Here is an 18427-nt window from a genome sequence, read left to right on the forward strand (position 1 = left end):
AAAATAGATTTTCCATGTTTGAATTTTTGTTTAATTATGGCTGCGTTCTAAAACTGATGCCAGTGTCTGAAAATGTATAATACACGTAACGTAAACTACAGAGCTTTTCAGCGCTGGCAGTGAATTTTGGAACATAGCCTAGTCAGTTGATTTTAATGACAATTTTAAAATCAATTTTGATGACAAAATATTATCAATTTCTAACACACTAATTTTAGATTCCTGGATTTTGGATTTTATTCTCGATTGCATTGGTTTTTAATTAATCTAAGAACTAGTAAATAATCATACTTCTCAAGCATAGGATTTAAAAGATGCGTCATCCATTGTTTTTGGAGAATTTATTTCGTTTGGAGCATGAGTATTTAAACGATTTCTTCTTTGATATGATATTCGCTGATAATGGCCGAAAATTAGTCAAAACGTTAAATTTGTATTATTATACAATATGTAGCGATATTTTAAATATACTTATATTTTTAATCATAACGCACTAATTATTGCAGCTATTTTATCTACTCTCACTTGATAGCTACAATTTTAATGTTTAAAGCTGGAATCACAATTTCTTGAATAATAAGCATACCGGTATGCTTGTTTTAACGCATGCAGTGACGTTTGACAGATAACTACAAAATTAACACAATTGTTTCTATTCTGAAGATGCCGTTAATCAGCTCGACCACGTAATTGTTAATTGTTAAAATTGTTAATCTTTTTTGATTGCATGCAAGGGAGCAAGGTACGAAGCAATGCGTAATAAACACAGAAATTATGCATATCAGCATATCGCGTTTGATGCATAAACGTATTGTAGCATGCGTCAGCATGCATGCATGCATGCATGCATGTCTACCATTCAAGAAATCGAGCGTCGTGTGATTCCAGTTTAATTCTGCATCTGCAATCTGAGTCTTTTTACAAGCGAAATTTCACTCTCAAATTTCTCTGAAGTAAAAGAGGACAGAGAGTTCCGAGTTTCCACTCCTAAAAAATAATCAAGAAACCTATTTAATGAATCTGTCACGTTGCTTGCACTTTTTTGTTTTTAGAATCCTTGCTTTTTCTCTTTTCAACGCCCAAATATATGTTCATCTTGTTTTAAATGTAAACATTTTTGAGGATTCCAAGCAACGTGAATAAATCTAAAACGTAATGTATTCTCTAAATTCTTTTGGAGTCTCACTTTAAAGAAGCGACGGAATGTTTACTCCTTAGAGTGAAAGTCTATTCCAAAGAATTTAGAGAATTTATTGTATTATAATAAATTTGTCGACATTGCTCAAAATTTTTACACTTAAAACGAGATGAATATATAATCGTGAGTTGAAGAATGGTAGGCTCTTGAAAAAAGTGGCAAAATTTTCATTCGTTAAAAGTGAGATTTCACTCTAAAGAATTGAGAGAAAGAGTAGGGACGTTAAGAAAGATGTTAAACCCTTGAATTTTTTCACATTTCAAAAGCATAGAAAAAAACTTGAGCTGGAGAAAAAAAAACTCAGATTGTAGACGGAGGGAGTAAAAATATGATTGCAGGCGAAAGATTAAGAGCAATCAGGGTGAGTTTATAAACATTAATTAACGAAGTCTATTCCGACCATCTAACTGATCCTTCAACCGATCGACCACACACAACCGTTTATATTAATCTGTCTATCTATCCCAGATTAATCAGAGCAGTTCGAAGAACATTCGAACAGCTGACGCAATTACAAATTACAAGGCTTCGGATAAGGCAGGATTTATAGCGCGCAGATCAATTTTCGCCTTCTGGATTCTACTCGGCTCTCTAACAGAATGTTACACGAGCGTTGTATTATCCATTCCTTCTGCTTTCCACGAGTCAACTAACTACTCGCTCTCTCACTCTAGTCATTGTCCATTGTTTTACAATGTTATTCACCACGATCGCAATTTCCCTTTCATCTCTCTCTCCCCCTTCCTCGCCTCTCGTCTTCTCGTCTGACTCTGCTGCTCTTTACTCACTCAAGAGGGTCAAATGGGAAATAACGCTGAGTTATTAGAAATAACGCAATTTAATTAACGGAACGTCATTAATTATCGAAAATTATATTCATCAATGAACCGAGCGGACATTTTTACTATCTCTCGACTTTAGTCGTTCTTCTCTCAATAGCGAATACCGATTTTTACAAGTGTGACGCGAAACGCTTCAATTCATCGATAATTACCTCCTTCTACTTCCCGGTATCTCTTGTGATATAACTCTTAGACACAAGCGTTAATGAAGGTGATTAAAGGCTGATTTAATGGGAACGAAGAAGACAGAATTCGTTTGTCACGTCGCACGAGAACTCATTTTTGATCCTCCTCCTCCTCCTCCTCCTCCTCATTATATTGGATACGTTACAAGTTTCCTTGCTGACGATGTCTCGAGGAAGTTTCGTAACACAATTCCCGATTCAATTATTCGCTATACTCGCATTCGTATCACGGAGACACGCCACGGGAATCCCCGCGAAAGGATTGACTTGCGCGAGCAGGCGATGATCCTCGGAGATCGATATCCGTGGAGGGACTCGGGCGAGGAGTATACACGGGGATTTAATTTCGCATTCGTGGCTAACGCGACGCGAGAGCACGTCGACGTCACTTTACACGACATGTCCCTGCGCAGAGGAGGGATTAATATAGAAGCCAGCTCTTTAACTCACTTCCATCCAAGCCCTGCAGGCTTTGTGTGTGAAACCGTGTCCCACACCCTTTTCCTCTCCTTTCCATTTTCTCGCCCATCCGGGGCGACATCGTCTTTCCCTCCTTTTCCGCGACTCTTCTTCGGGAGATCTTCACTACCTGTTCTTCCGCTTCTTTCGTTCTGCTTTCACCTCTCCTTCGCTTCTTTCTCCACCCTTGTTCACCAGTCCCGTAGCTACGGCACTACGGCTTTGACAAATTTCATAAGAGACACGACCGTCCTCGTGACGGCGCCAGAGATAATCTCAACGAGATTATCCACCGTGAACGCGCACTCACCAAATTATCCACGGCATCAAGCGAGTCATCCTCGCATGGTCGTGTCGTCCTCCGGATCTGGAGGACACGGGGTAGTGTCTCGGCGCTAAGACATGACACTGCCGTGGCTCCTTTACGCGGACCGTTTTCGATTTTCCTCACTTCTAACTTGCGAAACTTTCTTCGCTGCGAAAGATAACAATTGCCCTGACTGATTGAGAGAAAGCAGCGATACGACACCTTGTCCTGTTAGACAAATCATAGGCACCCCTGGGGTGCCATCGTCTAATTCTCCAACGCGTCTGAAACTTTCAAACTCGCTACACGTTACTCCTACGGCAAGACAAGTGTTTTCGTTGTCAAGCTGCCTGTGCGATGATGTTGCAACTCTCGGATTATCAAGACAACCGGGGGAGTACATTCTGTTCAAGTAATCCGATTAAGGCCACATACTCTCTCAGGTAGTCGTCCACCTTCCGCGGACGTTCTTATTAATCCTATAAAACCGAAGTACGTGTAACGAGCGTGCAAACTCGGGGAAATTAATATTGCTGACGAGGGTGCGCGATAAATCAACTTTTACGACGGAACTCAAATACCCTTTGGGACAAACTTTAGATTAAAACTTGCGTGGCTATGTGAATATCGTTCTTGAGTTGTCTTTTCTCTCTCTCTCTTTCTCTCGCTCGCTATACGATGATGTCATTTCATCACAGCACATTGTTCATAATTCTTGTTACTCCGTGTAATCATATGTTTTTCTTGCACTTGAGGGAAGAATATTTCAAGGCGTTCAATAATAATTATTCTCTCTCACCCTTCAGGAATGTTAATCAATTTTTTTCTTCGACTAATTAAATACGTATCCTCGGTGGATTATCTTGTCCTCTCGCGGAGCCTATGAAAGAAAACGGCGACGATATACTGTCGCAATAATAAATCGCCAAGCATAAAGAGCTTTCGATCGTCCCGACGTTCCCCAATGTATTAAATTAAAGATCGCGGATCCGGTATAACGAAGATGTTGTCCTTGCTCACGCGAGATCTGCCCATCCTCGGGCGCATCTCGCGGCTATAATTAACTGCGAGCGAGTCTCGTCTCGGCAGCGTTCGCAAAAATCTGCCTGTTCTTTTACTCATCCGTTGAAAATTGACCGTTGACGAAACCTCGCGATGCGATCGAAGAGGGCCTTGAACCGAATGCCGGTATATACCTCGTGATACCTGGCCGAGAAAGGCACGATTACTATCGACGGGCGAGCGATCGGTCACGCTTATTGTCGGCCGACGAGAATATCCCCGCCCGATTCCGGCATTATTACGCGCAGATATCGTCGCTATAAAGAGTTGTAAACACCCGGACCGGGGTCAGATTATTAAATGGAGCGTGCAAATTGCCACGAAACTGCGTAGAAATCGCGTTGAATGACTTTTCCTATCGAGCGAAAAGTCGCTAATTTCTTGTGAAAGTTTTGTGACGTAATAAAAATTAATAAATTCGGAGCAGTTCAAGATCAAAGTGCACTAAGAGAAAAATGTTTGATATTTGCGACTATAATTGCGCACGGTACAATAATTATGGTTAGGAGCTCCATTTTTATCGTTAATACTGCTATAATATTAATGGAAATAATATATACGTATGTACAGGTTCTCTGTAACATGAAAAAGTTGCACATATAAATTATAATCATTTTAAATATTAATAGTAAAATATTAAAACAAAAATAGCAAATAAAATACCGTTCAGTAAATACAAGCAATTACAATTAACGTATCTATTTTTTAAAATTAATTTACTATTTGTGATAGTAATAATTAAAAAATATATTAAGAAAAAACTGAAGATTCTCAAGCAGTATGTACAACTATCATTAATACCATAATTGACTATATTTACATATTAAAACATAATTATATAGTTATCTACAAATATTACTATAAATTAGAATTAAATTATGACAGTTGCAGCTATATATTGATTTCTCAGTGTACAACAGGGGCAGGTTTACTTACCAAGGTGTGAGTCTTCATTGACAGATTTTGTTTGAACAAGCGCGATTAATTCAGCGATTATTTCAACGCTTCGACATCGCGCGGATATTCTTTCTTCAATTTTCCATCCGCGTCATCGCGTGCAAATAAATTAATTGTTTAATACCCGCGTTGGCGAGCCGGTGTCGCAGAGGGCAGCTGGGACATCCATTATTATCGTTCGCGAGCTTGCTGAAAACAGAGGGGCACCAACGAATTGTGTATCGTTAGCGGCCAATTACAGAGTTCGAGTATCGTTCGATAATAATCCGCCTTCGGAGCGTACGTTATATATGCAGCCTCCGTACGGCTAGTAACTTGTAAGTAACTGTCAAAGTTATAACGCGAAAATTACAATCCCCATGGTATGCGGCTGTATAATGCAATGGCACGCAACGCGAGCGTATTAATTCGCGCCCACACGCGCTTTTTCATTCGCAGTCACGTTTTCTAAGATATCGTATATTGACGCCGTTAGTCTTGTACTGGAATTCGTTACGCATATTTAACGATTATTATTTTAGCAAGAGCTCTTGCTAAACTTGTTAAAGTCTCCTAGACTTTCTTTCTCAACTTCTTAATGCTGTGACAGAACTTCCCAATTTCTGATGACGTTCTTTAACATCTAAGATTTAAACGTCTTTGGACGCGCTTTGCGTGGCGCGTTGAAGATGTCAATTTCCTTAACGATTTTTAAGCCGTTTTTTTTTTCTTTTTAACAAGAGTTTTTTTCTTGTTAACTTATCGAAGTTTCTTGCAATTTCTTTCTCAACTGTTTCACGCTGCCAAATAGAATCTTCCCAATTTCTAATGCCTTTAACATCTAGATTTAATTATCTTTGAACACACTTTGCGTGGCATGTGTCACATTTGAAGAACGTCAATTTCTTTAACGAATTTTAACGTCATTCCTTCTTTTCAGCAAGAATTCTTGTTAATTCGTCCGAGTTTCTTGAAATTCCTTTCTCAATTTCTTGACGCTGCAACGAAATCTTCTCGATTCCTATAATGTTCTTAACATCTAGATTTGTATCTTTTTGAACAGTTGGAACTACTTTTCACGACACGTTGGAGACATCACTTTCTTTCCTGATTTTTAACGTAGTTTTCTTCTTTTCTCGTGAACGTACAGACATTACGAAATCGATCTTATCTTACGTGTACCATGAAAGGAGTGTTGCGTTGAAATCGATTAGGAATCGAGAGATCGTGAGATCGAGGCGTGCTGGTATCCACGACTTACCTCGAACCGAGGAGACAGGACTTAATGATCGATCTCTCAGAACGATCCATTTCGCTGATCTGGATTGCGATATCTCGATTGCTAACATGGGACAATCTTTCGATTCCGACCTGCGCGTCTAATTAATAAAACTTTCTCCCGAGACGATTGTCATCCGTCCTTTTTTCTCTGAACACCTCTTTTTTTTAGACATCATCTAGGGATGGATTTTCTAAAAGCAGCCGGAGTTTCGGAGGGTCTTCTTGATTCCTTTCGCGCTATCTTGTATTAAGTTTCGATCTACAATAATAGTAAGTCTTAAGCCGTAAGAAATTGATCGATCAAATGTGAGGAGGATAATCGACTACAATTGGTCCATTTCTTACTTCTTGAATTAGTACTACTAATAAACAATTAGATATGAAATAATTGACTGACCAATTAATTTTACTAATCTACATTCATTTTTGTATGCATTCAATATATAATAAGCGAGATGTGCGTGGTTTTTGGCTTATAAGTTCTAGTTTTCAAAATTTTCATGTGGCAATCCTCTATACTGTTAGACATCAAAGCATCAATGGTAATCCAATCTCTTGGTAAATAACATTTTGTTATTTTTAACTTCCATGTGTGTCAAAATGTAAATCAGTTTATTTATGTGGTTAATTTCAAAGTAAACGTCCATATTATATAACGTATGCGCTTAGTAAATAATAAACTAAATTTTAGTCAAATTTAATAAATTTTCTTTAGGAGGGAATTAATAGCGTTTTCAGATTAATTTGCATTGAAAGTCCGAAAGTTATCGGCGCTTAATCTCATCTGAAATCAAATTCATTTAAAATAAATATATATTATATTATTAGAAACATCTAACTTTGATAAGCTGACGTTCTTTTTCGTATTGGATTAATACATTTTCTTAAATTAAATTGTTCAACTCCATTGTTTTAGTTAAATTAACAACATACTGAGTAGCAGTAGTGGCAAAACCTATACGAATGATTAAAACTAATTCAAATTGAGTATAATTTAACGTTATGAACTTAGCAGTCTATTTTGAAGGTAACATTGAATTTACATTTTCAGCTACAACCTACAGTAAGTGCAAAAATATTCGTACCAAAAATATTTTTGTAAAAAACCTTATTTTTAAAGAGTAAATATTATCCCGTCAGAAATGAGTCATCGAATTGATGTCGAATAAATATAAAAATATGATCATTTCAACATCAATTTGATGTCAATTCGACGTTTAATCGACGATCATTTTTTGTTGATTAACAATTTATTCATAAAGAATAAAATATACTTGTTTCTTAAAACTATATATACCAAAAAGATGCGTATTAATTATACAAAATATATCATCTGAAAAATAAGCAAAAATTAAAAATTGCATTGTTCGAATGCTCGAAAAGTAAGTGTTCATACAGACGAGAAATTTAGTTATGTTAGAACACAATGTATTCATTGTACAAAATTGCTAATATTTATTTTCTACAAATAAGACTTTTTTTTTATAACAAATTTCCTTGTACGAACACTTTTTGCTCTCGCTGTACGTTTCGCCTCGTCCCATTCGTTCTTATTTGGCATAAAACTGTAGAATCGCTTCAAGAACGTGGCGTACAACAGATCGAAACGTCAATGGACTTGTATTAGCCGTCGCATCGACGCATATCGAAAGTCGATAAACGAATTTCGCCGATCGAAAATTCTTCGTTCAAACACACCGACGTCCAACGGTCCAATCCACGCCGTCGTCCCTCCGCACACATATCCTCGACAACTACCCTTTTGTACTTATTTCGACCGCGTGATTTCGACGTGTGGCGCAACATCCCCGATAAATATAAAGCGCCGTGCGATAAGCACGGACAACCAGGCAGAGCCTCATGCGTTCGTTGAAATAACGTTAATTCCAACACGAACCAGCTAGGCACGTGCAGAGTCTGGGCAAGAGGTTTCGCGAATTGGCATTTCCCGAGAAACGCGGAGGTGCAAATACACTTCTTTTCCGTCTCAATTTACCCCTCCCCCGACCTCTCCTATTTTCCCTCCTTTCTCGTTGCTCCACCCAACTCTATGTTGGTACCATTCCTTCCTCTCTCGCGATGTTTTCATTTTTAGCTTTTTGTGAAATTCATGAGTGATATAAGATAAGGATGATTAAGAAAGGAATTTCATCTTCTAGAATGTTGTTAAATATCAAAGGAGTGGTAATCGAATTTCTGAATTAGGTAACATTTTGTTATTTTTAATTTCCACGCTGAAAAAAAAAATATCTTAATTTCAAAGAAATATTTCTGCATGCGTATTAAAATATTGATCAGTCTATTTCTATCAGTCAGTTTCAAAGTAAACAACTTTCATGTTAACTTAGTAAATATAATAAACTAAATTTATTAAATAAAACTTAATAGATTTTTTTGAGTTAAATTTTTTATCTTCATTATTCGAGTTAAATTAATGACACAATGAAGAGGGTGCAATCAATAAAAATAATTCGAATTGAGTATAAATTTGGCAATATGAATTTAACAGTGAAAGATGATTTTTATCGATCTATTTCTTTATCTGCAAGATAATTTGCAATCTGATTTAAAAGTCTAGCAATTTAAGCACTTTAATCTTGTCCAATTAGTATGAAACCGAGAATTTTGGCTTGGACTCAACGGTAGGTGCAATTAGGATTAATCCGCGGGGTATTAATGTTCTACGAATCTCGTGGAGCTAACCTGAAATTGAGATTAGCAATTTAATATTGCAACGTTTCCGAATCTACGACATCCAGCACGAGAATCTTGGCCACGACACAACGGTAGCGCGTTTTGAAACGCGCGCGGTTAAGATAATAACAATTTCTGAGTTTTAAGCCGCCGAATACTGCGTAACGCTATATCCTGCTTACATTAATCTATAATTCTGCCGAATTTAATCTATTATTTTATGCAGCGAAACCGGCGCGCGAAAACCGGTTTATTTCAGGTCACCTGCCTTTCCATGATATGCGGGGTCCGACAAAAATAAACCGCGTCGAAAATGACGGATGATTAAACGTGACTCATTTTTACATCGACGCAACAAGGAAATACGAGCGCTAGAAGCGAAACGGGTTAAATTGTGCAAGACAAGTCACAAGGCTGCTTATCGATAAATTCCAGAAGTCTCGGCGCGCCTTGATTTTCTACGTTACATTCGGCCAAGTTCTAACAATTTTAGAGACATCCGCTTCGGAAAATAAAACAGAATCTAAATGGAAATCAAAATTGAATATTTTCCAAAGGCTACATAAAAAAACGTAAGCAAATCAACATTTTGAATTTACTACCCTTTATGTTATTGCCTTGTGTCTCTACTATGGATGTGTTTCGAAATTCACTGCCAGCTGAAAATCTACAATTTACGTTACGTATACTATATATTTTCAGCATCGGCAGTGAATTTTGGAACACTGGTCGATTCGCTTAGTATTTACATCTTGCTGTCTTACGTTCTTTTGCTAGAGCCTTTACAGAAAAACGTAAGATGTAAGCGGTAAGCAAATTGACCAATCACAATAGAGATCGTAAGACAATGATATTACATTCTCTACTGTGATTGGCCTATTCGCTTATCACAGTAAAGACTAACGTAAATAGTACAGCAAATTCATACTGTTGATTTGCATACTACTTACGGTTTTTTTTTGTATCATAGCCTTTTAGCAATAATTTAAAATTCATAATGCTGAGGAAATGTATAATGCTCATGACTAATTGTAAGTTATACACTGAAAGAAAAATGTCAAGGTATTGCGAAGTATATGTTACTTATGACGTTTTCTGCAATATTTATTAGTTACGAAAAAAATTTGATTATGATGAAATATACAGTTTTGTGAAATATATCTGATTATTGTAAAAAATAAAATAAATAATTGTAAGAAATAAAATAATTATAAAAAAAAAAAATAGATTTGCTAAGAATAAAATTTTATTTCGCCGTATTAAAATAAAGCTTTATTTCAGTGAAATAAATATATCTCTCACGAATAAATTTCAAAATATCTTTCTCTCAGTAATTTTTCAATTACGCTGGCAGTGAATTTTGGAATACCTTTGTAATTCTTCCATTTCACTCTACAATATAAAATTTCCTTGGGCTGTACGATTCGTAAATGTAATGAAATGATTTTCACACGTCGTTTAAACCGGTATCTGCGTAACGTGTTGCGGCATGTCGAGATTCTTTGTTACATGATCGTATTGATTGATGGTTGCAAGCGAGCGAGGAAATAAAACATCGGAATGTTAAGAGAAGGCAATTTAAATTGGTTGGCGCGGCAAAATACCGACGAGCGCAGTTCGAGGAGAAAAAAGCTAGAGGAAAAAAATCTCATTTCAATGAAACGTCTGCGCTTCATACCAGTAAATGCAAAATGTCGTCGAACATAGTCAATATGGGCGCGTATATAGGGAATGCGCTGCATCTGCATAGCCGGAATATTTTCCGCCGATCGGTTTCTCATGTCTTCATCGCTTTGCTCGTCCCCATGAAAAGTTGGTTGCGCGATGCGTAATGCAATCGATAAATTTTGTTGGCAAGTATATCCACAATTTTAATGCTCGCTAGACGTATCGTTAATCTTCCCTCGTGTTCATCTGCGAAAGCATATTGTTACGGAGGATTAATGAACATGTTTTCCTCGATTCTCTTTAGAGCATCTCGAAAACAGGATCTGAAGATTTAAATCTTGCCACTACATCGCTTCTCCATTATTAGAAATTGAATATCTATCATCCGAGATTGATATCGAGTTTTTGTTGAATGCATGACCGATTGTTGCAGTTAATTATTGTAGTCTTAGATTCATGTTAATAGATTTTAGTGTAAGAAGAAAGAATATGTACACACTGAACGGAAAGATTGGCTGCTGCAGCAAATTAAATGGTAAAATATCGCATAGCATTTTTAATTGGCTGTAGCAGTCAATTTTTGGTTGCCTATACTGACATTACGAATAGACTAACATCATCAAAAATTGGCTAGCAGCAATCAAAAATTGGTTGCTGCAGCCAATTAAAAATGCTATATTTTACCATCTCATTTGTTGCAATAGTCAATCTTTTCTTTCAGTGTAGATATGCATGAGTTCTTATTTTGATGACCTGCACGAAAGAACGAAAAATGCTGAGTATGCTTGAACTTCCTAAATAATTATGTTGGTCCAAGAAAAAATTATTGTCAGATCTGTATCTACACGGAAAAACAATTGTGTTATAGTATCTAAAAATTTTTATTAGATCTGAAAATAATTTTATTAGTATTACAAGCGTAAGCAATGCTGCAACAAATTATTTATATTCTAGCAATCAGCTTGAGCTGATCCTGCATAATTATTTCGATAGTTTCAACAAAATTTATTTTCAAATCTTACATCTATCTAGCTACAATTTTAGATACCTCAGCAAAAATCATTCTTTCCGTGTAATCGAGTTAATCAAAATGTCTGACGCGAAACAATAATACTAAAGTCTAAAATTTTAGGAAGTATCCGAGTATAATATTGCGTCTGGCAAAATCTGAACCTCTCTTCCTATATCTGAATCACAATTATTAAGATTACATGATCCGTGATTTTGGTGAATTGTGTATCTCCCAGTCGATTCCCTGGAAGAAGTGCGCTTCTCGCCCGGGCTATACGTAGTACTTTCGCGTTGGTATAAACGAAAGGCCATAAAGCGAAGCTTTCCATCGACAACTTTGGACGAGTCCAGGGGTATTCTTCGTCTCTCTCCCTCCCTCTCTCTCTCCCTCTCTTTCTTTCACTCTCGACTCAGCTCGAGAATAGCGTGTACGCCTCCTAGACGTACTTCATACTCCCCGAGACCAGCGCAGGCGTGGTACGTGCACCTAAGGTTTTATAGTATTAACTGAAATTGCAACAGTTCCCGTAAAGTAGGAGGCTTTAGTAGTACGGTCCCGGGTATGTGTGCACGCGCATATACAGGGTGGTCTGAGAACGAAGGCGCGCCTCGCCCGCATTTCCACGAGGAAATCGGTGACTTTCTCTTAGTCGTTTACTCATCGAGTCCAGTTGTCATCGCGGCAATCTGCACAACGATCGTTCCACACATGACGTCCCGGGATTAGCCCCGCGAGAGAGATTCTCATCACGTGATCGACTGTCGTAGCTGTTAATCCAGATGTAAATAATGTATTAAACGTAATTAAGCGAGCGTTTAAGAAAAGATCTAGAACTGCGAGGCTTGGGAAGGAAGCAAGCCCCGAGAAAGGGGCTTTTCACACAACTCAGTCTCCCCTTTCAATATCGTAATCTTAATAACGGCGCGTTTCTAATTATTTCTAGCAGAAAAGGAAATTTGTTCTGCGCCTTAAGGTTTCTCAAAGGAATGGATAATCTCCGGCCGGTGCCGGCATATGAAACTTGTACAACTTGTTCAATAATCAAGTGGAGCATTATTATTTTTTGACTTGGGGAAAAAACGGACGCTTATCCGTTTACACGTATTTCGCCGACAATCATCGGCGACGATTGAATTGCGAATGGGTCACCCCGAACGTGGGTATTCCGCGTCGCCGGCGGAGCGCCTGAGCTTTTTCCAGTGACGAGAGGGGATCAGGGACGCGCGACAGTAAAATCGAAATTGTCAGAGCTGCCGCTTTAGTTTTAGAGCCTTGGGTTACTACCGCCGTCGAATCCCGCCGCTTCCAATCCCGCCGGTCTTCCCCGGACCACCCTCCACTCTTGGCGCCCTTTTCTTTCTCTCGCGGAAGTAATAAGTATCGTCGGGACTGTACAGCCCTCTTACTCTTCCTCTCTCTCTCTCTCTCTCTCTCTCTCTCTCTCATGGACTCTCCGGAATTCAATCAGGAAATTTCGACGTTGAAGCGAGAGTTCGATTGTGCGAGAAACGCTGGATGACTTATTCTCAATCCGCGTTGATCTAATTTTTATGTCAACGATAGAAAGGAAGGGAGAAAGGGTGACGGAAGGGAAGCTGGACCAAGACGAGAGCGAGGATTTCTCGAGCGCGTTTCTTCTTATAACTACGTTTTATTAGGCTGTTACGTTTCAACGGGAAATTTCAACGCAACGCTTAAACTCGGAAAATTTCGAGAAGTGATCCGCCGCTGCAGTCTGATCTTCTCCGCTCCGCGAAACGTTCCACGCGTGAATATTTCTAGCGAGTCTACGAATGTAGCGGGTTGTCACAAATTTATCCTAAAATTTCACTTTTCCCTAATTTCCAGGTAAACACTGAAAAAAAAAAGGATTGGCTGCTGTAGCAAATTAGATGGTAAAATATAGCATAGTATTTTTAATTGGTTGCAGCAGCCAATTTTTGGTAGTGCTAGCCTCTTGAAATACTATACTAACTACTTGCGAATAGGCTAACGCAGCCAAAAATTGGCTGTTACACAGTTAATTATTGCTATGCCATATTTTACCATCCAATTTGCTGCAGCAGCTAATCTTTTTTTTTTCAGTGTATTTCGCGATTTTTTCCTAACTTTCAATAATATTTTGAAATTTTTCGTCCTGATTTAGAAACCGTTACATATTTTGCTGAGAGATCAATTTAATATAGCAATATAAATTATTATTAATGTCGCTTGGATTTTTAATTATCAAGCTGATAATATTTCCAAACTGCGAAAGTGTAGTAATACACATATTAAGCTTCTTTAAAACTAAGAATTTTAATTTTTCGAAAAAGTTTGTGAAATTCTCTAACCATTTTTCTGATCATTTTTAGTTTCCCTGATTTCCAATTTTGTGGCAATCCTGTTCCAAAAAGGCAAGAAGTTACCAGCGATTTAAAGTATCGCAAGTTGTGAAAAATACGTTCTATCGTATCCAATACGGAAAGAACGATTTTGCTGAAATATCAACAAATTTAGCTGTATATAATATAATAGAATAGATCTGAAGATAATTTTATTTGCATTAAAATAATTATGTAGAACATTCAAACTGGTTGGAATATTAAAACTTTCTGCAGTATTGTCATCAAACGTTGTTTAACGTTTTACATAATTATCTTAATAGTCCAATAAAATTATTTTTAGATCTCTATCGAGCTAAATTTTTAGATATTTTAGCAAAACCGTTCTTTTCGCGAAGAGACCGTCGCTTCGCCTTTTATTTCGTCGAGTTTCCCCGGATTCTCCTGTAGAAAGCAAATTCTCCGTATTTTTGTAAATATTCCTCGACGACACGCTAATAATGAGCGGTTAATGATAGTTTGTTGTCAGTCAAAAAAGGTAAAGCGACCTATCTTTCTCCAGGGAGATCCGGGAGATTAATTTACATTGATTAAGCTGTATTAATTAAGCGGCCGGGTAGTAACAACGATATTGGAAGTGCTGTCAAAAATTAATATAATTCAACGTCCCGGCAGATTGCTTCGAAAGAGTTAAATCCGATTACACTACTGCACGGTTAACGAAACTTTGGAAACTGGAACCTTTCCGGTATGATTCGATAAGCTGATTAAAACTTGACGCGCGAAAAGCACTTGTGTAACCAATCCTCTTGGAGTAACAACAAATAATCTGGGGAAACGAGACGCTGGATTTATTTATTCACGCATTCCAGCGCTGACTTCATAAAAATTTCGAGCTTTCCGCCCTGTCACTGTCGACTGAGATATCCGACCGAACGATGAGAAACAGCTCAATTTGTTATCGTTTTCTTGACAATCACGTTAATGCCGGTAAGTACTGGCATTAGGATTAATTTACGAGATTTTCTGACGCGGATCTGACTTTCTAATATTTTATCGCATGTAATTCACCATTTCTCATAACGTGTCGTTACGAGTAGATTCATGTCGACGATTAAAACTCTGCCATGTGTTACTTCTAGATAAATTCACTTTACTTAATTAGATTTAATCGCATCGGTCCACAAATTCGTATCATAATTGTTACTTCTGGATACTTGCGAGCGTCCCCCCATCGAGAAGATAACTTTAATCGTTTTAGAAAAATTCCAATGTGTTAAAAATAATTTTTTTTTTCCAGTATTGTCACAAATTGAAGACAATGTCAATAAAGCCAAAATTGGATGAACATGTATATAAATGCATTTATTGCATACATAATAGAATAATATTTGTTTCTATGTTATCCACGCAATAAATGTATTTATGCACACGTTCACCAAGTATCGACTCTGGTTAACGTCGTTTTCAATTTATGACTTCAACAGATCTTTATTTTGTTTCAGTATCGGTCTGTTCTTTATCGCTGAACTCTTTGAACTCTCTGGTGCATGCCGGTGCAATAAGCTGAAACAAGTACAGTTTGTTTCACTTCAATTATCCACCAGTTGAGGAAATTCTTCGATATAAAGAGCAGACCTACTGTTTTTCAAATGTTAATCACATAATTACACTGAAAAAAGAAACTACTAAATTTTTATAAATATTTATTTGAATAGCTCTAAGTAAAATTACTAAATGAAAACGTATTACTTGCTTGTTACAAAAACCATTAATTCAACCATCATTTTTTATCAAGTAAATATTTTTATTTACCGCAAGTAAATGTTTACTTGGTGCACAATCTATAAAAATATATAAGTAATTTTATCTAGTAATTTTTTCCAGTGTATTTTACTCTCATTTGCGGCGAAATCCTTTAATTATTTTTTAAATGTAATTTAATTAAAGTTTAATAACTTCCTGATAAATTTAATATCGATAGAGCTGGCTCGTTCCTCGGGGGATCACATCAGGTATAATCGCAGCGAGCCGGCAGCTCGTCCGTCTGGCTCAAGTTATAGCGTATCCCGGTTGCATAATGCCTGAACGCCTTCGAACAGAAAGAACGTGAAAACGCTGGCGCGACATTGACCCCATTGCCGAATGCTTCGGGCCTTCAGGATGTAGATGCTATCGCTATAGATTTGTTCATTCATACAAGCCGCAGGGGTTTCGATACTTCGTACTTACGCGTTATACAAGTAAGACCGGCTATTATGATCCTCTTACGTTCAGAGAACGTTCGATAGATCTGGAGCACGTAAATCATGCTCGCTCATTCGAAATTCTCTGTATAAGACGGACAAAAGCGTGACTCGCGGATGATTCCGCGCGAATGCGAAGTGCAAGCATATATTTTATAGGTGTTTATTTACGAGGCTTACGACGGTGAGACGTAATGTTACGAGATGTCTATTAGCGTGACACGGATAGCTTCGAGTCGTAAAGACAGTTAGACAGGCACGTTGCTTATTTCACAAGAAGTGACTTTCGTTCGCTTTCTCTCTTTCTTTCTCATTCTCTCTGTGTATACTTTTCTTTGGTCTGTTTGATTGTTATACATATCTTAGATTTCTCTACCTAATTTCTTTGTGCTTAATTTTTATGCTCTTCTTTATTATGTTGTACTTTCGTGTTCTTCGTATTACTTTCTGTTATATCCTGTGTCTTTTTTGTCCCTTTTTTGTAATTATTTTCTCTGTTATTCGAATCACAGCTACTTTAATTTGTAACACTGCAAACATTTCTGGTTAAAAATAAACGAATCAGAATTTTCTGGTTAAATTTATGAAAATTCTAAAGATAACTGGAGTTCTGGTTGATACAATGTTCCTGGTAAAAATCTACTAGAATTTTTATTTTTACTTTAATAATTATATCAATCAGAATTCTTTAGTTAACTCAACTGTAGAAGTAGTAAGTTTAACCAGAAAATTCTGATTCGTCCCATTTTCCACCAGAATTAATATTTTAATCCAACCTGACCATTTTTCTCAGAGAACACTGTTAAAAATTTCATGAAATTTAATATACCTATTTTTAAGTTATACAATTGGAACTTAATTTCATGACATTACATTAAATTTAATGTATTTATAACTAAAAAATATATATTTGTGTACATGTACATGAAATTCAATGTATCTTTCACGAAAATCTATGAAATTTAACGTACACGTTCATTACATTTAGATAACTATTGTAATGTTAATTTTCAGTTAAAATCGTTGATCACTTTTAATTTCGTTCATAACTACGAGTTTCATTTGTAAAGGAAGGTTGTGATTACATTTCTAACAGTGTATGTTCCTAGAGGGTTTGCCTTAAGACAAGCAATAAACGCTCTATCTATCTATTTATCTTTCTATCTGTCTAATCTATCCGTCTATCTACCCATCTGTCTTTGCACGATTTCGAGTGTACTTGGAGCGCTGAAATAAAAAACACCTACGCGTTCTCCTTGACGAATGAGCATGGCGAATAAGTACGACTAAGTGCGACTTTTTTTGTCTCACGGGAGTGGATGCTCACGAACGAACATCGTGTAACACCACGTCGCCGTATTATACGGCCGTTTGACGCTCCACGACGACATTATGAGAGCGCGATATCGTCCATCAGCCTCGAACTTTCACTTCTCCGTGCGCGACGAACGGCGCGATGTACGTACATACGTGCACGTACATACATACGCTTTTGCTCAACGAGATCTCGTTTCACCACGAGAAGAAACGCGGCCAATTATGCCGCGGCGTTAACGCGCGCCGCGCCGTTTCATTTCGAGAGCAGCCGACTCGCTCGATTCGCGACTTTCGGTCTCTTTTCGTCGCTCATTATCTGCCGAAGGATGATGTACTTACGGCAATTTAGCTTTACGTAATCGCTGATCTCTTTGTAATACGTCTCGTCTACAATGCATTGTTTTAACGGCTCCGGGATCTCGTAATTTATTAGGTGCGCAAGATTTGTTATATCTGCGTTGGACAGATTTCAGCAAAACTGTCACGAGGTTTAGTACACACTGAAAAAAAGTCTGATAGCTGTGTCGAATGCGGGTGAAATAATTTCAATTCGATGTCCGATTAATAATTGTATTTTTCTAAATATCACTAAAAGGTTAATTATATTATGTTTGGCGATATTTACTGAATTTGGAAAAGTAAAATTATTTATGGCCATATATATTAACCGAACATTTGATTAAAATTATTTCACTCACACTTGACAGCTGTATTACTAAACTCTTTCCTCGGTGTGTACTATTCTCTCTTTTTTTTTTTTTCATTATACTTGAAAAGAATCACTCATCAACGAATTTCAAAGAATTTCAGTTATGTAACTGTTTCTTTTTTCTGCAAAGCTTGATGAAAAAAAAACGAGCAGTTTAATAAAATGCAACTCCATGTCGATGAATTCA

General features: G+C 37.2%; 2 protein-coding genes across 3 annotated transcripts in view; one reads left to right on the plus strand and one right to left on the minus strand.

The window, feature by feature from the left end:
- The window catches only part of LOC108754500 (RING finger protein 17), a 212588-nt gene that overhangs the window by 22560 nt on the left and 171601 nt on the right, over window positions 1-18427 (minus strand). The window contains exon 1 of one of the 2 annotated variants that reach the window (XM_018496841.1): window positions 4990-5163. The exons of the other annotated variant lie outside the window; for it this stretch is intronic. Within the exon in view, the coding sequence (XP_018352343.1) occupies window positions 4990-5007 (18 nt within the window). The 5' untranslated portion in view covers window positions 5008-5163. Of the gene's footprint in view, window positions 1-4989; window positions 5164-18427 lie in introns of those variants that run through there. 2 annotated transcript variants of the gene reach the window in all.
- LOC108754503 overlaps window positions 1-18427 on the plus strand; it is an 83606-nt gene that overhangs the window by 11765 nt on the left and 53414 nt on the right. The gene's annotated exons all lie outside the window — the stretch shown is intronic.

Source organism: Trachymyrmex septentrionalis, unplaced genomic scaffold, assembly GCF_001594115.1.
Source record: "Trachymyrmex septentrionalis isolate Tsep2-gDNA-1 unplaced genomic scaffold, Tsep1.0 scaffold8, whole genome shotgun sequence".
In the NCBI taxonomy this organism is placed as follows: domain Eukaryota; kingdom Metazoa; phylum Arthropoda; class Insecta; order Hymenoptera; family Formicidae; genus Trachymyrmex; species Trachymyrmex septentrionalis.